At 38.6% G+C, this 23,866-nt stretch overlaps 1 protein-coding gene across 2 annotated transcripts in view; it reads left to right on the top strand.

Moving 5' to 3' along the window:
- LOC109698957 (protein mono-ADP-ribosyltransferase PARP14) overlaps positions 1-23,278 on the top strand; it is a 47,829-nt gene extending 24,551 nt beyond the window's left edge. For both annotated transcript variants that reach the window (XM_020183410.2, XM_074073280.1), the window contains 10 exons: positions 1,217-1,438; positions 4,486-4,561; positions 6,957-7,106; positions 7,401-7,463; positions 7,790-7,957; positions 11,458-11,664; positions 11,746-12,345; positions 13,604-13,737; positions 21,503-21,677; positions 21,998-23,278. In XM_020183410.2, coding sequence (XP_020038999.1) covers positions 1,217-1,438; positions 4,486-4,561; positions 6,957-7,106; positions 7,401-7,463; positions 7,790-7,957; positions 11,458-11,664; positions 11,746-12,345; positions 13,604-13,737; positions 21,503-21,677; positions 21,998-22,287 — 2,085 coding nt within the window. In that variant the 3' untranslated portion in view covers positions 22,288-23,278. The remainder of the gene's footprint in view (positions 1-1,216; positions 1,439-4,485; positions 4,562-6,956; positions 7,107-7,400; positions 7,464-7,789; positions 7,958-11,457; positions 11,665-11,745; positions 12,346-13,603; positions 13,738-21,502; positions 21,678-21,997) is intronic.
- The last annotated feature ends 588 nt before the right edge of the window (positions 23,279-23,866 follow it).

The following is a 23,866-nucleotide window of genomic DNA, read 5'->3' on the forward strand; positions in this document are numbered from 1 at the left end:
CTGCTGTTGCAGGCTTTGTTTATTTAGAGTTCTCCTGGATGCATGTCCCTGTTGTTTTCTCCAGTATACAGCTCTACCCGCCTTTTGCAACTGCCATCTTTTTTGGATGAGGAGTGGCCATCCCCTCCTCCAGTGGCGCTTTCCACATGACAGCCGTAGTTACAAGCCTTCCCCTCTGCAAGCACACTGGGGGAGGTGGCGCCACTCCTGCCTTCTCTGGCCGGCTTGTTTATTTACAATTCTTGTGAGGGAGTGCCCCTCTCCCACTCTCTGGGGCTTGGGGTGCCCTGCCCTCTTTGCTACATGTCTTTTTATTTATTTATTTTTCCAGCTGCTTGTTTATTACTTAGTTTGGTTTTTTCTCTTTTTTTTCTCCTTGGGTGGGGGTCAGTCTGTCCAGGGGGCTATGCTGATCTGGCCCAGCGTTGTTTGTGGGAGTACCACGTGCCACTTAGCTCACCTGGTGGTCTGCGACTTCCCAAGCAGTCTGGGCACTGGCATCTGGTGGCAGCATGGGAGCCCTCCTGGTTTCTCCATTTAATGTGAAGTGGAGATGCTATGCACAGGCTGGGGGTGTGGAAGAGTCAGAGTTTTGCCTCTTCTTGGTGGTTTTTCCTGCAAGGTGTGTCTCCAGTGTCTCTCCAAGATTTTACTTTAGGAAGCATGATTTCTGCTTCCTCCCTCTAGTCACCATCTTGGAATCTCCTCAGGGCTTGGTTTTAAATTGTCCAGAAAATGGGGTAATATTTGAACTCTCCTTTCAGTATAGGTTAGATGCTGCCTACTTCTCTTCTATAACAATATCACACTTCGGCCAGTTCCATCGTTATGGTCATTGCTTTCAGCTGTGGCTGACATCTTGCTGGACTAGTTAATAATATAAATTGATTGCGCTCAGTAACTACTGGGGTAAGAAGCTATTGAAAATTTTCCTACTTTAGTCAGAAAAGTGAGGCAAGGCCTGAAAATGGAAGACAATGGAGGACAAGCACATTTGCTGCTTTTCTGCCTTCTTTCATGGCAGAGTGAGTTTGAACCATCGTAAAGAGTCTCCCACATTCTCTTTTCCTTTTCCTTTTTTTCTTGCATTTTTCTTTCCTCTTCTAACTATACTTAACCTCTGTGGATGATCACAAAGTTTGTTAATTCTTGTTTCCTTGGTTCTAACTCCCATTTCTAGGCAAGACATGTACGAATGTGCTTTTGTGCTTTTCAGATCATGGAAGACATAATCAGAGGCTGTTTGGAGATCACTGAGAAATTATCTTTACAATCAATTGGATTTCCAGCAATAGGAACAGGAAATCTGGGATTTCCTAAATCTTTATTTGCAGAATTAATCATTTCAGAAGTGTTGAAATTTAGCAGCAAGAACCAACTGAAATCTTTACAAGAGGTTCAATTTTTGGTCCACCCAAAAGATCATGAAAATATCCAGGTACAATCATGACTCATTTCTGATTAATTTCACAACCTGTGTTTGGGAAAATAATGTTTCAAAATGTATTCTTGGTCTAATAGGATGCTTCTTTCATGTATTTTCCACATAGTAAAGTAAGAGTAGTGTTAACTAATTGCAGTATGACAAGTTTTGGGAAAAATTACGGATATTGAAAAAAATTAATTTTTTATTTAGAAAAATTTTAAACACATACATAAGTATTTTTAATAATTCACTTCCTCATATCCATTATTTAACTTCAACCATTATCAATCTATGGATATTGTGTTTGATCCCTATCTCCACTTATTTCCCTTCTTCTCATGATTTTGAATCAAATACAAGAAATACAGTTTTATCCCTAACAACAGAGCAATTTATTTTAAGTAAGGATTCTTTTTAAAAAAGTAACATTATTACAGTATTATATCATATCTGAAAGAAGTTTTGCAATAATTCCTTTTACTTGATCAGTTATAATATCAGTGTTCAAATATCTCACTATCATAATTTTTTATTTTGTCTTTATAGCTTTGTGTTTGAATCAGAATCAACACATATTATAATGAAGTAACAGATTTCATAAGAGTCTTTCAACCTTATAGGATTTCCTTCCACATGGATATAGAATGTTAATACATGATATAAAATCACAGTTGTGGCATTATCAATAAGAGGATGTAAGGATGAGAGACAAGTGGTTCCTGTTTCTTATTCCAGGAAATGCAATGAATTATAAGTGAAAGGTGTGGTTAGAATGCATCAGCATTTACCCATCAGAGGAGGAAATTTGGGACCATCTTCAGTCATAGTTTGTCAATCAGCTCACATTTACTGAATGTCAGCTGTGGATGAGCCACTAGACTTGGAATTATGGGAGAACCAGACACATTTAAGTCCTTCTCCCTGCCCTCCATGTCTTTATAATCCAGGCGAGTAGATGGCATTAAATGTCTGAAAAGTTCCATAATATTACAAGAATTTAACTGATTAAAGCCAGCATCCTAAGAGATGTCCATGGATTATTGGACCATCTGTATTTTTAGGTTATAGTTTAATATTTTTCTGGACCTAGATACTACTTATCAGTTCTTTGGAAGCAAGCACACTCAACAACATTCCCACCAGGCACCAAAGCACCTGAGTAAGCATGTGAATCATTTACTTGGCCTATATAATTAGTTACTTCTACTCAGTAAAAGAGCTTTTATCAACCTCCCTCTGACTTACATTGTATGAGAATATGTGGGTCGTGGAACACAGTATGTAGCACATACTCTCTCTCCTATAAATTATAATTACTTTGGGAACTTAACTTCATATAGAAGAGCAAACAATTAGAGGCATGAGGTGTTGAGCATTTTCGAATGAATGAGTGGCAAGGCATGTGAGTCCTGTGACACAGAACCAAGCCTGTAAATCTCACTATTTTCTGGGCAAAACCAGATTTCATTTTCTTTCCTAATCATGGAGAGTACATGTCATGTATTCTGAAAAACGGATTAGTTTTACAGATACCATTAATACTATTCAAAATACTATTGATTCTCAATACACGACCTTTAAGATTTTTAAAGATAGTTAAACTTCCATTGCATTTTCACAAAGAGAGAAACTTATTGAGATGTTTGTAAGTGGAGACTATAGTAGAGGCTGCACTAAAGCTCTCCATGGTCTGAACTCATGCGCTTTATTTGGGCTATATTTTAATTTCAATTAGTGGATAATATTTGAAAACCAAAAAATTTCACATAAAACTACACATGACCAAAATATGATCTTATCTCAAATTTCAAAAGTTCTAAAATGCTGGGCAGGAATTCCTTCTTGGGAAAATTTGCTGTGGCTGACTAGCAAGTGCTCTTTAGATCTCCAGACTTAAATCAGTCTGCTTTTACTATGCACTTTACCTGTCTGGCCTCTGGAGGCCTCTGAGTCTGAGATCCTCATGCAGTAATCTTTCCCCATGCTTCTCCCACCACCCTATCAGTCTTTAGCTGGATGTTGATTTTTTTCCCCCAAATTCTCTGTTGTTTGTCTATAAGGAAAAAGGAGTAATGACTTTGTAGTGTTACTACCAGGCCAAAAATAAAAACAAAAAAAAAAAGAGAAATTCATGATTTCATTAACATTGGAATACACTCACTAGCCTCTTGCTCTGCAAGTCACTACTCCCTACCATTTCTCTCCTGATACAATTAACTGTACACGTCTGTGGTGTTATCACCATGAACTCTCCTTGTATTATCAATGTATGCTAACTCAGTTTTTAAAAATAATTTCCCTGGGGGAATAAAAAGTTTAAAACTCAAATGTTTGGGACCTTGAGATTATTTTTCTCTTAATTCTGTGTGTGGGGGGGGGATGTTGTTGTTTGTTGTTTTGTTTTTATTTTTTATAAATTGACCAGTTGTTTGCTTTTACTCATTAGGAAGGTAATCCATTTTCATTGTAGAAACTTTGAACAATACAAAATGCACAAATTTTCTGACTGTCTTTCGTCCCAGTCTTCTTTGCTTCGTGTACGTTTTAAAGTGAGAACATATGTAATTGAAAATCCTTCTTTATTCATTTAATAGCATGAAGTGAATATTTCCCTATTCTATTAAATATCTTTGAAAATAGGATTTTAAATGGCTGATAAATACATGGATGTATCAAAACTTATTTAACTATTTCCCCTTTGGATTTTAACTGTTTTGGTTTTTTCTCTATTATGAATAACACAGCAATGAATATCTTTGTATTTATATCTTTGCTCAAATCTTTGATAATTTTCATAGGAGTACTTGTAGAAATGGAGTTATATGTATTGTTTTTGTAACTTTAAAGACGTAAAGGCTGGAAATGTGGTAAAGAGGTGGAGCACTTGCCTTGCATACTTGAAACCTTAAGTTCAAACCCAGTACCCCAAAACAAAACAAAACACTATGAAAAAATTAAATAGTACTGTTTGAGAATTGTTCTTTTCTAAGTATGTAAGTGCATTAAATTCAATGATCAACTGAGTAATATAATGGTCAAAACTGTGTTTGTATTTCTAGGTATTTTCTGATGAATTTTCCAGAAGGAATAATGGAAATCTTAGTGAGAAAATTTCCCAAGTTGAAGACACACAAGGTTCAGTAAAGCTTTTAAATTAACAAATGATTCCTAATTGCTAAATAACCATTCAGTGACAAGTAAGATGGTAGTATTAACTCTTCTAACAAAAACTGAGTGACAAATAACAGTAAATTATGTTCCATAAACCTACTGACCATGTTTACATGATCTGGGGCAAAAGAGAAGGTGGAACAAATTATATGATCATACAACAGATTTTTAAGTAGTGACAAGACTACTTTCAAAGGACAACCTGACATGTATTTTTAAAATAGACACATTAAGTGACAATATCAACTAAATGCTCTTCCTCTGTCAAATCTGCTTTATACTGTTTGGGGATCACAGAGACTTTTCTAGTGTCTCACTGTGCTGCCAGGCAGGCCTTCAACTCCTAGGCTCAAGTGATCCTCCTTGCCTCAGCCTCCTAGGTAGCTGGGACTGCAGGTACGTGCTACAGTGCCTGGCTTCAATGAGGCTTCTTAAATTTAGAAGTGTATGCCTTCCATCAACTTTGAGAAAATTTCAATTACTACTTCCTTGAATAGGTCTCTGAGTAGCTGTTCTTTCCCCAACCCCTTACCCCTTATTCCTCTCTTTAGATTGGATAATTTATACTGATCTGTCTTCAAGTCTTCTCTCCATCTGCTATGCTATTGAACTCACCCAGGGAATTTTTTATTTCAGATAGCACATTTTTATGTTCTAAAATGTCCATTTTTGTCTATTTTGTACAGTTCCTATTTCTCCATGAAGAGTGCCTATCCTTCTTTTCATTTCAAATCATTTCCATTCATTTTAATGTGTTTACTCTAACCTCATGGGTCATTGTTACAGTAGATACTTTAAAGTCTAAAAATTCCAATACCTGGATCACTTTGGGACTGGCATCTACTGTTGTCTTTATGCTCAAGAGTTGATCATTTTTCCTGGTTTTTTATGTAGCAAGCAATTTTAGAATATAGGCAGGACATTCTGAATATTATACCATGAGACTTGGGTCCTGTGAAAACCCTCTGGAGAATGGTGGTGGTTTTTCTTATTTAACAAGCAAGCAGTTAAGTTCATTCTGCAATGCTGTCTCACTTTCTGGGTGGGCAGGGGTATAATGTTATTTTAGTTGTCTACTACTAGATGCTACTTTGGGCATGCCCACACATGGCAGTTCTGGAGACACTCAGGACTTACTCCAATTCCTATGTAGAAATAGGGGCTCCCCTTCTCCAGGGCTCACCTTTCTGTGATTCCCTTCCACTCTCTGGCTTGCAGAGCGCATTTTCCAAGTCCTTTGACCACAGCGACAAGAATGTCTCAGAGTTCAAGCTGCCTGTTGTGTTGCCTCACCCTTCATCACACATGCACACTGTTCAGATCACAGGCCCTTTCCTTGATTCTTCTGGCTGGAAATACAGAATGCGTATCAGAGTGTTGGTTCTCTGTGTGCCAGTGCAGAGTTCTGCATGTGGGTTCACTTTTTTCAAAGGCCTGGATTAAAGTTCCCTGTATGGTGGTACCTGCCTGTGATCTCAGCTAATTGGGAGACTGAGGCAGGAGGTTCTTGAGTTCATGGTTAGCACAGACAAAGTGTGACCCTCTCTCAAAAACAAAATTCAATCACAATATTGTGGGTAGTAAGGGAGGGGGTAGGGGCAGGGGAGAGAAATGACCCAAGCCTTGTATGCACATATGAATAATAAAACAATAAAAAAAAAACAATATTGTGGGTATGGCTCAAGTGGTAGAGGGATTGCCTAGCAAGTGTGAGACTGGATTCAAACCCCAGTGCAGCAAAAAAGAAAACAACAATAAAAAAAAACCTTTGTGTATGCATGTGTGTGCATGTTCATGTGCGTGTAAAAAAAAAGAAGGCTTTCCTCCCATGGTCTTCAATTCACACAAACCCTGTCCCAGTCACACAAAGAGAAGACGACATGTCTGAATTTTGCTGCCCATCAGGCAGTTCTGCAACTGGAGCCACCCTGGGGTCAAAACTCGGCGAGAAAAATAAGAGAAATTTAAAAATCAAACAGAATGGGAAATTCCCTGTACAGGTTTCTTCTTTAAGCTTTGACTTCCTTCCCTAACTTGCCTGCTGCTGATAACTTTTCAGAGTCCTAAGGTGGTGGCATTTGGAGTTCATCCTGAGTTTTTGGTTGTACTTATGGGAGAGGATCTAGTGGTCTCACTTCACTTCCACCAGAGCAGACACTATGTTTGATATGAATTGTATTTCCTAATCCTTTTCTGGAAATGGACCGTCACTGGGGCTCAGGGATAGGGGTAGTGCAAAGGCTAAAGGTCACACAGAGAAAAGAAAACCCACGGAAAGGGGTGCATGTAAGCAGCCTGAGACCCAAGTCGTTCTTACTCTTGCTGACTTGGTGATTGGCTCCACTTTTTTTCTTGGCAGGTTTCTATGGGGCTGTCTCTAACCCTACTTTAGGAGTGTATGAAATGAAGATTGGCCCCATCCTCTTCAAGGTGGCATCTGGTGACATCACCAAAGAAGCAGCAGATATAATTGTAAATTCAACATCAAATACATTTAACCTCAAATCAGGTACTTCACTCATATGATTTTGACTAGTGTAATAATTAACAAGGTAGATCCTATGAAAGAGAGTTTCAGTAGCCATACTGGTTTTGATGAGATGGGCTTGCTTATATTAATTAATAATTTCAAAATATTTTGACAGTTTCCTACAATTGGTAAGTTATTTTATGAATTTTTGTTCGTTGCTATCAGTAATACCCAGATACAGGACTCCTTTGATGATAATGAGGCAAATTTTCTAATCCAATTATACTGTAGTGATTTCTTTTTGTTTATTTCTATCTTGATTTTCTCACATAGGAGTCTCCAAAGCAATTTTAGAAGGTGCAGGACAAAATGTGGAAATGGAATGTGCTCGGCTGGGTAAGGACAATGATACTTTTGGTTGTAAATTTTAAGTAGAAGACTGACTATGGGAGGCTATGAAAAGACCAAGAAGTCTTGGGGCTGGGAAGACAACACATGCGTCTTAAAATCATCTATTTTATTAAAGAATTCCAATTACAGAAAATTAGATAGGAAAAGTAATGTAACAGTGAAAAGCAAAATTAAGCAATAAAATTTCATCAAGGATAGTGTTTCAGGAGTTTCTTATTCACAAAATACTTCCTTGTCATCTCAGACATTTTGCTTTCTAAACAAAGAGTAGGTTCAGCATCTAATTTTGTATTTTTTGTCCATGTTTCCAGCTCATCAGGGCAACAATGAGTATATAGTTACTGAAGGTGGATCACTGAAGTGCAAGAATATTATTCATGTTCATGGTGGGAATAATGTCAAGAAATCTGTTTCCTGTGTGTTGCAAGAATGTGAAAAACGGAATTACTCATCCATTTGCCTCCCAGCTATTGGGACAGGTTTGTGTCCACTTTCCCATGGATTTGTGCCGAGTGTTAATGTGGTTGATACACAACGAGTTCAAGTGAGGACAGTGGCAATGATCTAGGAGTGGACAGCTTCCTCACGCCAAGGCACCTCTGAGGGAATAAGCAAAGCCTATGGGTGCTTTAAGTAAAAGAGGTAAAAAAAATAAATGGGTGCAGTGGCACAAGTGCCTATAGTCTCTGAGGCACATAAGTCTAGGTTTTGAGGACAGCCTGGCCAACACAATGAGACCCCTTCTCAAAAACAGAGAAAAAGAACAAGAAGGAGGAGGAAACTGAAAAGACTGATGGGACATTAGAAAGAAGAGAAAGAAAAGGAAGGTAGGGAAGGGAAGAAAGGCAGGGGAGAGAAAAGGCATCCATCTCTCATGCTCTTTCATCAGTTTGTTTCTTTTTCACTTTCTTGTATATCTTCCATTTAATTCTTAATTTGCTGCTCTGTTTCCTCCCCATGCAGGATATAGCACATACACTTCTGCCTGGATATATTTGACTATCAGATGAGCATTTCCAGCCTGCAACTCAATAGTTAGCTCTGCTTGTTGACCTTCATCTACCTCTCTGTAGAAGTTTCTCAGTCTCTAAAACCTAGTGGGTCAGGAACTCAACTTTCCATGTTCCTTTTTCAGCCCACTTGCTTGTTTTAAGTTTCTCAAACTATGTGCTGATTGTGGACCCTTCACAAATAATTATGTGCTTTGGGTTCATCATTACTGAAGGATGCCCTTAAGAGTTCTGCTGTAAGAATCTGAGTCATGTGCACTGATGAGAGGTTTCTGCTTGGTCTCCCATAAGGGGACTGATCAGGAGAGGTATGTACTCTCAGGATAAAGGGGAATGGGTTAGACTGGCCAAGTGAGAGAGCATCCAGCGATGAGCTGTCATTTTCCTCAGAAATCAAAGTTTGACTGTCTTAGACTGGCATTCCAAGCTTTCCAAAATTTAGTCTCAATAAATTCAGGCACTCTTGTCACTCTCCGGGCCTTCCTCCAATCCTCTAACCCACATTGCTTTCTGCAATTCTATATATTTCCCCATAATGTCATAGATGTAATTCTATGTCTACCTTACTATTTTTCTATTTCCAAAAGTATAATTTATGATCCTTCAAAGTTTAATTGCCTTTATGGTATCATCCATTCCTAGAAGATTTGCTAATATTTTATCTTTGTATCTATCTACCTATCTATCATCTATTATCTCTCTATCTATCATCTATCTATCTGTCATCTATCTGTCTATCTTTTTTGAACACCTAGCCCCAAAGATCTTGTCTTGTGTTTTTACCTTAAATTACTTGGGCCAATAAAGCAGCAGCCCAGATCTTCCTAGAGTAGTCCCTGGGTGGAGTCAAAAGAAGAAACAAGGAAAGGAGGCAGTTTTCATTTTGTATACATATGAACACGTTTGAATATTTCTGGGTCATTGCCACCTGTATTCTCTTTTTCTGACCTGGCTGCACTGCTAATCAACACACATAAACCAGGGTTAGCAAGTTCTCCTTGCTTGCCCTCTTTAGCTGTCTTCATTACCACCTAAACTGGTTTTTAGATGACTCCATACTGTTTATGAATTGATTTGTGACTGTGATCAAGATAGACTCTGGCAGTAAACTCCTCCCTGCTCCTTACAGACACCTGCATTGGGGGAGAGAATGAATGATCAACATTACCTGCAAGAACCACAACCTCAACACAAATTCCAAGCTCCTGTTTGTTCCTGTCCCCTCATACCTGACTGTCCTCTTATATCCCCAGCCATGTGGAAAGCATCATTTTCTTCTGGAATCCTTGACTCTACCTTCTTTATAACTCGTACATTCATAAGTTCATTACTTGTTATGATTATATAATTATGTGCTTAGGCACAAGAAATGAAAGATGAACAGGAAAAGGATACAGTCCACAGGAGCACCTAGCCTTATGAGGACAGTGAGGCATGCACATAAATAAACAACTGCAACACAGCATAGTCCATGGTATAGTGAGGGTTTCTGGGTGGCAAAAGAAGAGGAGGGAAGAGTCAAGGATAAACCCAGGTGGTCACTAGATCCTCGGGCTTTACTTCCTAAATACCTCCTCAGTCCCTACAGCCGACTCTTCATTCTGGCTCCCTTTCTTTAGCGCTTGTCTTTTGCCTAAATTTTTATTATCACTTCCTAACTAGATATGGATTTCCTACTTCAGTGCTTCCTCAAACCTGCCACATTCCTTCCTCAAAACTCAGTCTGCCATGCCATGCTGAACATGCCATGCCTGTGGCACAGTTCCACCTGGCATTTTCCATACTTCACCTGTTGAACACCTGTTCCTTTCACATTTCACATCCTCTGTCTCCTAGTAAGTAGAAAGGGAAGAATCTAGGTCATGATAGGACATGGCAGATAATTATTGAGAGTGGATCAATGTATCTGAATGCTTCCATTTAAATTCTTCCAAATACCATGAGAAAAACACAGCTTTGCAAAGCAGAATTTTCCTCTTTCCCTGATCACCTAAATGAAAAAAAAAACAAACCTGGACAAACTCTCTTGGTTAACTTTATTATGGTCATTGTCTACATTGCCACAATTGTCTGTGTAGCCAAGTTAAAGAAATGTACTCTCATTTTCTGCAATGGAGGTGTACACCATCAACATGATAATGCAAGTGGGCTTTTAGCTTATCAAACCAGCTTGACCAAGGGACTTTTACATTGCCTACATTGTGACTTTGACAGCTGCCATTCTCATGGGACCACTTCCCTAAACTGGAAAGAGACTTTTCATGATCTTACCTAGGCAGTGGCTTTTCATACTATAAAGCATTCTGAAAACTGGAATGGTTCTGCTCAGTGATTACCTTGAGCCTTAGGGATCGGGTAAAATCTCACTGAGTACAGAAGAGAAGACTTCCTGGAGGTTCAGGATAACTTATGTACAAAGAATTACAAATTATAAGAAGTAGCTTACAGTTTTGGATATCTTACAAAATTACCTTAGTTTAAATAAGATTTCCAAATATATCTGAAGAATATGGATACATGCATAAAATCAAGTGATGACAGAGTAAAAACTTGTTTTCCTCTCTAAGGAGCATGTTTCAACATTCATTAGCATCTTCTGTTTTTTATAAATCTTTTGAAGAGACTAGTGAGCCAAGAAAAGTTCCCTGCACTTTGTAACAGGTGGGGAGGAACACAGAGCTGGAATCAGCTGAACAGGACAACATGAATGTCACAAATCAGAAGTTAGGTTCCAGGGTTCCATTCTGGATGCTAGTTTGTGAACATCCTGGAACAAAAATTCCTTACTATACTTAGGACTTCAAAAATGTTACTGTTTGATGTGTTGTTAGAAAGTTTACAGTTGATAAAGGAGTTGGGGACCAGGAATTTATTCTGCAAAAACAAGAAACCCTAATTTATGTTCTTTAGCCTTTTCCAGTTGGATCTTTTATTCCCCCTCCAATCATTTTTATTATTTGCTTTTGTAGGAAATGCCAAACAAGACCCAGATAAGGTTGCTGAAGCCATAATTGATGCCATTGAAGAATTTATCCAGAAAAGATCAGTTCAGTCTGTTAAAAAAGTTAAAGTTGTTATCTTTCTGCCCCAATTACTGGATGTGTTTTATGCCAACATGAAAAAAAAAGAAGAGTCTCAGCCTCCTCCCCAACCATCTGTGATGTCTAAAGTGTCCTGTGAGTTGTTCACTGTTATAAAATGCATGTTCCTAATATTGCTGTTCTATGAGAAATAATTAACCATCTTTTTCTCTTTAGCCATTTTGGGTTTTACAAAGCAATCTCCCGTAAAACAGAATCCCTTGGTTTTAGAGAAGAAAACAGAAGTGACAACTTTCCAGGTGTGTGGTGAAGATGTAAACTGTGTTGACAACACTATCTCCTGGGTACAGGAGCTGATTAAAAAAGAGCAGTTTTCTTACACCAGTGAAGATGAATGTATCAAACACTTCAGTGAAAAGGAGTCTCAGAAACTGAATGAGCTGCAGAAGAGGTTAAATATTACCATTTCCCTGGACCAGAAGAGACCTCTGATTGAAGTTTTGGGACTTAGCAGAGATGTGATACAGGCTAGAGATGAAATCGAGGAAATGATCAAGAGTGTTAGACTGGCCAAAGAAAAGGAAAACCGAGCAGATTGTATCAGTGCATTTATAGAATGGCAATATAATGACAATAACATTTTTCGCCGTTTTGACAAAATAACCAGTCTGCAATTAGAAGATGCAAGGAGAGCAAAGGACAAGAGCACTGTGGTCAAAATTAATAATCAGGACTACAGAGTGAACTTCAGCACATATACTGCTACAGGTCCAAATGGACACAGCTTCACTGTTCAGCGCCTCACAAAATCTGAAGGTGAGTTAAACGTTCATGCTTGCAATTCACTACTTTATACCTACTTTGGGCTTAACACTATTTTATACATACATCAAATTTTAAAGTAGACAAAATTCACACAACGCCAATGGAATAAACTAGAAAACTTGTTCTTTGAACTTAAGGAGCTTACATTATGGCCAAGAAAACAAGCATGCATGTGCCCAATATCCTAAGAAAGAATATATTAGTGATACCGGTAGCCAGACCTTGCATTTGTTCCCATGTCTACTGTTTAGAAACTTCCCAGAGCCAACTCAAAGGCTGCTTCAATCAAAGATAACAATAGGCTTAAAGAAAACTGATTAAAAATTTCTAGAACATTAGAGTAAAGGAATAGAAATGGAGGACAGTCAGGTCATGTTTGTGACTAATGACCCAAGGAGGATCCTGATTCTACTCCCAGAAATCCCCTGGACAGTAGGTTTCCTGGACACACACACATCAGGAATCATCCTTTGGATCCCCCTCCTGGATCAGATCTCCAGGAAAGGAATGACTATCTTGTATAGACACCCATTCTTGTCTTCAAACCACATAAGCCCCCATTGAAAACTAGTAACTTGGCTTCCCATATTCTATATTTGTCTCTTGTGAGATGAGTGAGAATAAGCTCCTCAGATTCTTAACAATGACATATTACATAGTGTTCTACTTAACTGGTAAGAGAGAGAGCTGTCACCACAACCGTCACACATAAAACCTACCATGTGCCCACATCTTAATATTGTGAAGAATGAAAAAATAGATATTGAGTGCCCTGTAGTGTTAAATGAGATATTCTGGCAAAAGTTCATGTGTAAGCAAAACTGTAGCAACGACTGAAAACATGGTGGGGGAAATAATGTTTTATTAATTTAGAGTAGAGGCTAAACAGAAAATGCAAATGAGTTAAGATGCAGACGTACAGGATCTACTCCTCAAAAATTCTGGTTCAACACATCTGTGATGTTTCTTCTTTTGGAGGTGCTGGGAACTGAACACAGGCACTCAACGTGTGATAGGCAATCCATCTACCACTCATCACACTATCAGCCCTTTCCTTCTTCTCTTTAACAACCATTCCAGTTATTTCTGATTGTTTATTTGTGGTCCACACTTGAAAAAATATTCTAGAAAGATAGGGAACTTCTTGAACACATAGGACTAAGATATAGTAACACCAGAACACAGGTGCTATTCAGTTTTTCAAAAATACTGGCTATGTTCAGAGAGTCCTCAACTGTCTCCTTTGCAGTTGAATTCCCTGCACACTGGAGAGACATGAAGCAGCAGAATTTGTGTGTGGTCCAGCTGCTCCCTGCTGATCCAGAATACAACACTGTGGCTAGCAAGTTTAATGAGACCTGTTCATCTTTTGTCATAGAAAAGGTAAGCCTGCTGCTGATGTGGAGTTCCCTGAGGGTAGAAATAAGTGATATCACAGTCCTGTATAAATATAGTTTCAGTCACTTCCTAATGCATTTAATACTTAGAATTACAGCACTAATAATTAGAATCTAGATTCTACTCATGTCACCATAATTACTGAGACATTAAGATTCTTTTGCCAGTTATTACAGTATAACAGAAAATGGCACTATGATGTTAGAATATTAAAGATTCACCATATTTACTTTGTGAAGCAGACTAATAAAACTTCAAAGATATGGCTTCAAATTTGGATTTGATAACCAGCAAACAGCACAGAGATACATGAAGCCTCCTCATTCAGGATTCTAGTCTTCCGTCCTCTATTTGCAGGCCAAGACTTACATCCTGTTAAGTTCAATGGCCCTTTCTTTGTTCAATTACTTTACCTTTCACATTTAAAAATTATTAATATTGTCTTTTAAAATTATATTCTTCCTTGACTTCTGTGGCAATATATTTTATTTTTTTCTCCTTAATTTTCCTTGCATTATCACTGGCATTGTTTCTCCCCCAAACTCCCAATCTCATTTTACTCACAGGATTTATACTTTGGTCTTCTGTCTCTGTACCTCACCAGGGAATTTTTTTTACCCTTCTTGGCTTCAGATATTATTTCAATGTTGGCATCTCCCAAATCAGTATTGCCAATGTGGATCTTTGGTTTGCGTTTCTAGAACATACTCCAAGTATGTTCAACAACCAAAAAATACTCCAATTCTCTTTTCCCTTCCTTCCGCATTTCTTTCCCAGCTTCCACCCCTTTCTGAGGAAAGTCATAGGTATTTGAGTGCCTACCCTACACTCATAGTAATGAGTCTGCCATTAAGGCCTGCATTTTCTTTCTTTGGAAAATTTCCCTTACTCTGTGTTTGCACTAAAATCATTCTCTTTATTTGTACAGTTAAACACATAAGTTTTAAAGATTTAGAGTGTCCTACAAATATATACCTATACTTTTAAGTTAAATAAATAGATGAAGAAAATTGGATGAAGAGATCAGGAAAGTAAGGAAAATAAGATGATATGAAGTATTGCTAGGATACAAAATATGTAACATGAAGTCCTAGATAGTTGTACATGTCCCTAAATATCCTTGTACACAAAGCAAATAATTAAACACCCAACTTACAAGTCTCTCAAAATTTGCAATAAAAGGACAAAGCATTTGACGAACACACTCACAGCTCTTCAAAATACTGAGATTGATTCCTGAAAGATTTCTCCTGAGGATCAAGTACTGGAGAATATTCTTAAAATCATCCTCACTATAAATTCATGATCAAAATAATGCTTTTTTTTAATCCCTAATACAAATGAGTTGAATAAAACTGGTGCCTAATTGAAAGAAAAGTCTTTGAAAGACACAATGGGATTCAAGCATGCAGCTCTTTGATGATCTAGTTCTGAGATAGCAAAGAAGTGTCATTCAAAATACCAGCTCTGATAGTGGCTTATTGCATATTGTGAGATGATGCAAAGTTCAGATTGAGCAGGAATGACATCCCAGGTGTTCAGCAATGTGTGCAGTGGACCCTGGGGGGCCTACTATGGGTTGGCAGCCTCACCCTGGACTTTCCCTTCTCAGCACAGCCAAGCATTGGGTGCTGAGTGCTCACTGCTTGCTGAGGTACTTCCAGATCCCTTCATGGCAAATGATTAGAAAAACATGCATTGGTATTCATGATTAAATTAAAATTTAATTACAGACTTTTATATATATTTATATCTCTTATAATTTTGTTTCCTAAAAACAGCAGTTTACTTGTTTTACCCTATACTATACATAAAATTGTTTTAAAATTATATCAAATTATTACAATGTTAAAATAGCAATGCCAGATTCCTTTGGTTATTAGCATGTCTTTTTCCATTTTTGTTTTAATTGCTGTAACTATTTAAGAAGCATCTCTTAGCAACATATAGTTTTTTTTATTTTAAATAGCATTCTTAATTGGCTTCCTGTATTTACTGATGTTTGGATTTAAATATTCCACAATAATCTTTATTTTCTGCTTATCACATCTATACTTTGCTTTTTTTCTCTTTTCCTTCTTTTGGATTAAGCATTCCCATATTCTATTGTCTCCCCCATTAGGTTGTGGGTTATGAATTCTATTATGATGCATACTCTGACTACTCTAGAAACTATGTTTATGCTTAGCTAACGACACACTAGCATAGATCAGTATGTTTATCATTTCCTAGAGAATGTGCTGAACTTTGAACACTTTAAGGATCATTTATCTGCCTCCTGACTTTTGTGCTTCTAGCATTTATGAACATATTTACTCTTTCTTCCCACTGGAATCATTTTCTGTCTGGGGTTAGAACTCTGAATGCATATCTGGTAGTGGTAAATTTGCTCCAGTTTTTGTATGAAAATGTCTTTATTTCACCTCTGTTCTTTGAAGGATATTTTTACTGGGTATAGAACTCTGGACTGATAGTTATTTTCTTTAGGCACTTTAAAGAAGATATTTTACTACCTTCTGATTTACTATTTCACTTTTTATTTCCCCTCTCTCCAATATCTTGTCTCATCAAATCCTTGCACTTTTCTCCCCCACTTTTAGTAGTTGTTGGTGAGAGGGTTGGTCTGACACAAGTAATCTAACATAACCAGAAACTTCTTGCTAATAATAAACCTACTAAACAGAGTTTAGTTTATTTCCAAAGTGTGACCTTAGAATTTATCCAACTAAAAACCCTGAATTGGTTTAAAAATTACTTGAAATAATTTTTTTGTGGTGCTGGAGATTGAACCCAGGGCCTCACAGATACTAAGCATGTACTCGACCACTGAGCTACACCCCAGGTCTTAAAAGAATTATCTTGTGTGGTTATTACATTTCAAAAATATATGATACAACCTTTAAAACTTTAGAAATAAAAGACTGAAGAACTGAGAATACTTTCTAAACTTTTAAGGAAAAAAACATGATAATGCTAGATACTGAACTAGAGGGCAGACTGTATCTTAACTAAAAATAAAAACATCAAAAATGAACAACGGGTTGGATTCCAAGATGGTGGCTAGAGGGAGGAAGCAGAAAGCGTGCCTCCTAAAGTAAAATCTTAGAGAGACACTGGAGATACACCTTACAGACAAAACCACTGAGAAGAGGCAAAACTTTGACCCCTCCACACCTCCAGCCTGCGCATAGCATCTCCACTTCACGTTAAATGGAGAAACTAGGAGGGCTCCCGCGCCACTGCCAGACACCGGCGCCCAGACGGCTTGGGAAGACGCAGACCACAAGGTGAGCTAAGAGGCACGTGGTACTCCCACAGACAACCCTGGGCCAGATCAGCATAGCCCCCTGGACAGACCGACCCCCACCCAGGGAATAAAGAGAAACTGAGTAATAAGCATAAGAACAATAAGGACACGTAGCAAAGAGGGGGCGCGCCCTGAATGCTGAAGAGTGAGGGAGGGGAATCCCTCATGGAACTGTAAATAAACAAGCCGTCTGGAGAAGGCAGGAGTGGCGGCACACACCCAGCAACCAGGAGCAGGAAAGCTTGTAAAAGTGGCAGTGGGAGGAAAACTCCACAGGAGAGGGGAAAACCCACTTCCCACGTGAGCTGTAAAGAAACACGCTGGCCTGAGAAAGCGGGTGCAGTGTCACCTCCCCCAGTGTGCCTGGAAAGGGGAAAGCTTGTGGCAGCAGCTCGTGCACAGGAGAATTCTGAGTAAACAAAGTCTGCAGGGCCAGGTGAGTGCTAAGGTCACACCTGAGATCTGCATAAATAAAGCCTCCAGCAACAGCAGGCTGACAGCAGTGGGCAGGTGAGCCACAGCCTCAGATAGCCATTCACAGAACTGTCTCCAGACTCTTTTTCGCTCTCTCCCTACCTTTGATGAGACAACAACCAAACTACACCTGCATGCTGAAAAACTTACTGAAACTGAATTGCATTTGAACTTGGTACACTTTGTGGGGTTTTTTTTTTTGTGCGGTTTTGGTTTATTTTATTTTTCCCCTTTGATGAGACACCTACAGAACAACATCTGAGCCACCATCTCCAGGATTGGAGTCTGAGGGACGAACACCAAAATTGCAATTGAACTTGGAGTTTTTTTTTTTATTTTTATGTATATATATGTTTTTTTCATTTATTTATTTTTTTTTTTTATTTTTTATTTTCAATCCTCTGTCTCTCTAATGCCTTTTCAGCTTACGGTTGAATAGTACACTCTCTCTCCCTGTTTATATCTTTGAAACATTTTTGTTTGTTTCTTTGTTTTGCTTTTTTTCTACTTGTTTGTTTTTTCCTTTTCCTTTAACTTCTTTGCTTTCCATCTCCTCTCACCTTTGCATTCTAAATATCACCATTATTATTACAAGCCAGAAAATACTTAGTTGCACACAGTACAGGGACAGTAACAACACCAAGGACAATGACGGGAAGACAGAAACAACAGGGAAACCAGTTTCCCCATAGCAAAAAATCAGTACAGGAACCAGAGGGAAGTGAAGAAAATAGATACTCAGATCCAGACTCCAACAAAATGAAGATAAACAATGCCAAAGAACCCAATGAAGCCTACAAGAATAATCTAAAAGAAGACATACTACAGGTACTCAATGAGAATTTTATAGAGACGATACTGGATATGGTCAACCAAAATGTACAGGAGACACTCAAGAAATTCCAAGACAACCAAAATAGAGAATTTGAAAAAGCAAAAGAAGACATAAAGGAAACTATAGAAGCACTGTATAAACACCAAAGTGAAACGAAGAACATGATTAATAAAGAGATAAATGAACTCAGGACAAAAACAGACAACATTAAAGAGGAAATGACCCAGGATATGGAAAACCTCAAAAAAAGAACAAAACAGAATTGCAAAACAAAACGGAAGGCCAATCCAGCAGAACAGAACAAACAGAAGACAGAATCTCAGAACTCGAAGATGAAATGGTAATTAAAGGAAAAACCGAACTATTAATTAAACAACTCAAGACCTGTGAAAAGAAAATGCAAGAACTCACCAACTCCATCAAAAGACAAAACCTGAGAATCATGGGCATCGAAGAAGAAGAGGTGCAAGCAAAGGGAATGCGTAATATATTCAACAAAATAATAACAGAAAATTTCCCAAATCTAGACAAAGCTATTCCCATATAGATGTAAGAGGCCTCCAGAACACCAAACAGACCAGATCAAAACAGAACTACTCCATGATGTATCATCATTGAAACAACAAATTCAGAAACTAGGGAAAGAATATTGAGGACTGTAAGAGAGAAAAAACAAATAACATACAAAGGCAAACCCATCAAAATCACAGCAGACTTCTCAACAGAAATATTAAAAGCAAGAAGAGCTTGGGGAGATCTTCCGGGCACTGAATGAAAATAACTTCAACCCCAGGATGCTCTACACAGCAAAACTATCATTCAAAATAGATGGAGCAATAAAAGTCTTCCATGATAAGCAGAAACTAAAACAGTATGTGACCACAAAACCACCACTACAAAAGATTCTTCAAGGGATTCTGCATGCAGAAAGTGAAACCCAACATAACCATGAAAGGGCAGGAAGCACCAAACTACAGGAAAAGAAAAAGCAAGAAAGTAGAGAGTAACCTCAACTTAGATACACATGATCAAACCTTCAAACAACTAAGACAAGTAAATGACAGGAATCACCACATACCTATCAGTACTAACACGTAAAGTGAACGGACTTAATTCACCCATCAAAAGGCACCGCTTGATGAAATGGATTAAAAAGGAAGATCCAACAATTTGTTGCTTACAGGAGACCCGTCTCACCGACAGAAATAAGCATAGGCTTAGGATGAAAGGCTGGAAGAAGATTTACCAAGCCAATGGCCCCTGAAAACAGGCAGGAGTAGCAATACTTATCTCTGACAAAGGAGACTTCAAACCTACATTGATCAAATGAGATAAAGAAGGACATTCCATACTAATAAAAGGAGAAATAGATCAAAAGGAAATAATAATTATCAACCTATATGCACCCAATGTCAACGCTCCCAATTTTATCAAACATACCCTGAAGGACCTAAAAGCATATATTAACTCCAACACAGTGGTTGTGGGAGACTTTAATACCCCAGTATCATCAATAGATAGGATCCAAACAAAAATATCAATAAAGAAATCCAAGATCTAAAATATACAATAGATCAAATGGGCCTACTTGATGTCTACAGAACATTTCATCCAACTTCTACACAACAGCCAAGTTATGGAAACAGCCAAGATGCCCCACTACGGACGAATGGATCAAGAAAATGTGGTATCTATACACAATGGAATTTTATGCAGCCATGAAGAAGAAAGAAATGTTAACATTCGCTGGTAAATGGATGGAATTGGAGAACATTATTTGAGTGAGGTTAGCCTGTCCCAAAAGACCAAAAATCGTATGTTCTCCCTCATATGCAGACATTAGATTAAGGGCAAACACAACAAGGGGATTGAACTTTGATCACATGATAAAAGCGAGAGCACACAAGGGAGGTTTGAGGATAGATAAGACACCTAAAAAACTAGATAGCATTTGTTGCATTCAATGCAGAGAAACTAAAGCAGATACTTTAAAGCAACTGACGCCAATAGGAGAAGGGGACCAGGAACTAGAGAAAAGGTTTGTTCGAGAAGAATTAATTTAGAAGGTAACACACATGCACAGGAAATCAATGTGAGTCAACTCCCTGTATAGCTATCCTTATTCAACTAGCAAAAACCCTTGTTCCTTCCTATTATTGCTTATAGTCTCTCAACAAAATTAGAGATAAGGTCAAAATAGTTTCTGCTGGGTATCGAGGGGGTGCGGGGGATAGGGAGGGGGTGGTGTGAGTGGTAAGGGAGGGGGTGGGGGCAGGGGGGAGAAATCACCCAAGCATTGTATGCACATATGAATAATAAAAAAAAATTTTTAAAAATGAACAACAGGAGGAGAAAAATCAGATGAAGACACGAAACGGTACTGAATTTGAGAGTTCTATAGATTAGCAGAAGATTCTGACAGCATGGAACCTTTAGCTTGTGCATTTTCATGAGATACCCTAGCCACATTTACCCTCTGCTTACACCTCCCAGGACCAGAAAGTGCCATGACTTAGTGATTAGTTTAAAAGCTGATCTGTTATCCAGAACTCAAGCAATGCCCACTTATAGCCTTAGAAACCAAAGGGTATGGTCTCAGCCTGGCCACTTCAATTCAGTCTACAGCCAGATTCCCCCCATCAAGATTTATTCCCTACTCTTCCAACTGGTCCAGAAACGAATTTTCCATTAATTACATTCCTTCTTGCTTAGACATTCTAGTGTCTCTCCCAACATTGACAGGTCAATCAATATCTCTGAGGAGTGAGGAAGCAAATGGCAACGTGACAGAGGAAGGTAGACAGCATTAGGAGCAGTTACTGGAGGTCACACAAAAAGCAAGGGTTGGAGAGGCAGAATCAGAAGAGTTCATGTGGTAACTGCTTAAGATCCCGGTCATGTTTGCTCTCAGACTGTGCAAGAAAGACATTAAAAATTAAAGCAAAATTTGCCCCAGTGTCTGTGTTTATGAAATCCTTGATCTAAAAAGATTTCTGAATTCAGAAAGCTGTTATCCGGCATTGAATTTTCCGTTGAGTGTAAATTTTTTTTATATAAAAACCAGTGATAATGTTTCCTATACTTTGTCAAGTGTTCTAGGCCCTAAAGGAGTAATTTTTATTATTAACTTACAGATTGAAAGGATCCAGAATCCAGATCTCTGGAATAGCTACCAAGCAAAGAAAAAAACCATGGATGCCAAGAATGGCCACAAAATGAATGAGAAGCAACTCTTCCATGGGACAGATGCTGGCTCAGTGCCACATGTCAATAAAAATGGCTTCAACCGCAGCTACGCTGGAAAGAATGGTAAGAAAGGGAGTAATCTGGCTGCTGTGAATGAAGTGTAAGCCCTGAGAACCCATGCTGGGTTGCATGGATGCACTGGTTCTCCTACACTAGGCGGCCAACGGGTAGCCCAAGTTTCAGGCTAGGACTCAGTCAGTGTATTTTTCCTCCCAAAGGGTCTGACTGACCCTAAGAGGTGGAATATTTAATTCTTAAAAATGAGACACACACACACAAATGTTTAAAAAGAATGTTCTTTTTTACATTGTTTGATGTATCGCGCCAACCTATTGAATAATATGCCACATTGAGTTCAAAATGTTTTTTTTTTCTCTTCACAGCTGTGTGTTATGGAAAGGGAACCTATTTTGCTGTAAACGCCAATTATTCTGCCAATGACATATACTCCAGACCAGATGTAAATGGGAAAAAGCATATGTATTACGTACGTGTGCTCACTGGAGAATATGAACGTGGACATCAGTCATACATTGTGCCTCCTGCAAAGGACCCTCAAAATCCTACTGACCTCTATGACACTGTCACAGACAACAAGCAAAATCCTAGTTTATTTGTGGTATTTTATGACTACCAAGCATACCCAGAATACCTCATTACTTTTAGACGCTAACATTTTCAGTTTCCTCCCCAAAAAGACATTATTCGTTTGTACATATTTGGTTTTAAGAGGTTTAGCCTTTTTTCTTTCTTCACAGCCTTTTCTAAGATCAAAAGATGCTTCTTTTCACTGAAATCACAGTTACCTGAGTTTCTCTTTTGTAATGGGAATTAACCAATTTTTGAGAAGAGCAAATAAATTTGAGCACTTAAATCAGATATCACAGAACAATGTGTCCACAAGTGTGCACATCAAATCTATGGGGAAAAAAACAGGTTTATATTTTCAGGAAGAAGAGAAAGCACAGCCATGCAATTCAGCTGCCACTACTGAAAGGAAACAGCTGGAATTACTTCAGGGTACTGAAGTGCTGTGGAGAACACAGTATCACAATGTGGGTAGGGTTGCTAACTTCCTGAAGGTGAGGGTAATTCATGATTTTACCTTTGGTTGAGGTCTGTACCTGATATACAATGGATGCTCCACAAATTAGGAAGAGAAAAGCCCAGTCAAACTCCTACCCAAAGCAGGAACTCTCTCTTCAGTACCCTTGACATCTGTCATGTTGCCACCAATTGAACAGATTCCATGACAGGGAGCTTCATTCACAAACAGCCCACGTGTGTGGGCTGGACAGCTCCAGCCAGGGCTCTGGGACTGCAGTGCATTTGCCCCCTGCACAACCAACTGCTAAGGTGCAGCTTGTGGTCTGGGTGGATTGTCCCATGGAACCATGCAGCACAGAAGCCCTGGCTCTAATCGCCAGAGGGTTCTTTCTAATGAACCCAAATTTGCCTCTGTGTGTCTACTCATTGGTCTTCATACTATACTGTGAAAACAATGATGATGGCTGCTACATCTTCAGTGGAAACCCTTCAACTGTGCTAAAATTAATGAACTGTAAGGTTATTAAATAACATATTTCCCTTGATGGCTTAGTTTTTGATGCTTTTAAAGCCTTATGTATAAATAAACCAAATAAACTAAGCAATCGTACTGCTAATTTGCTAACTCAGTATTTAATGGATGGGAAAGTTGTTCTTTTTCTTAATTCCTCAGGTAATGTTCATGTTCAAACACCATTTTATTGAGTACCTAGGTTGTGACAGGCCATGCAATAGGTGCTTTTACGTGTATTATTTTATTCCCAAACAGTCCTGTGAGGCAGGAACTATATCCACATTCTAAGACTGAGGAGAAATGCTCAGATTGCAAGAAGCTTCCTTGCCTGAGGTCACCTAGGCAAGACCCCTCATAGCCTGCAAATGAGTCTTTGTGACTGGGATATCAAGCCCTTTGCTGTTCCCCACAGAACACAGTCTCCAAATTGATGTCACCTCAGATGATCTGTGAAATCCTCACATTCCTTTTTTTGTTTTTTCCTTCTGGCTTTGGTTTCTCTTCATTGGGAATTCTTTAGGCTAAGAAGCCAGAATTGATGCTGCTGAGGAACAAGTACATATGACACATTCTGTCACTAGGGGGTGCTGGGAGGATTAGGGTGCTCTTGCCTGACCACAAGGAATAGCACCAGACCTTCAAGTGGAGGAGGGCGAGGGGGCTACCTTTGCTGCTTCATTGACACAGAGGT

This window comes from Castor canadensis, chromosome 5 (genome assembly GCF_047511655.1).
Source record: "Castor canadensis chromosome 5, mCasCan1.hap1v2, whole genome shotgun sequence".
NCBI lineage: Eukaryota > Metazoa > Chordata > Mammalia > Rodentia > Castoridae > Castor > Castor canadensis.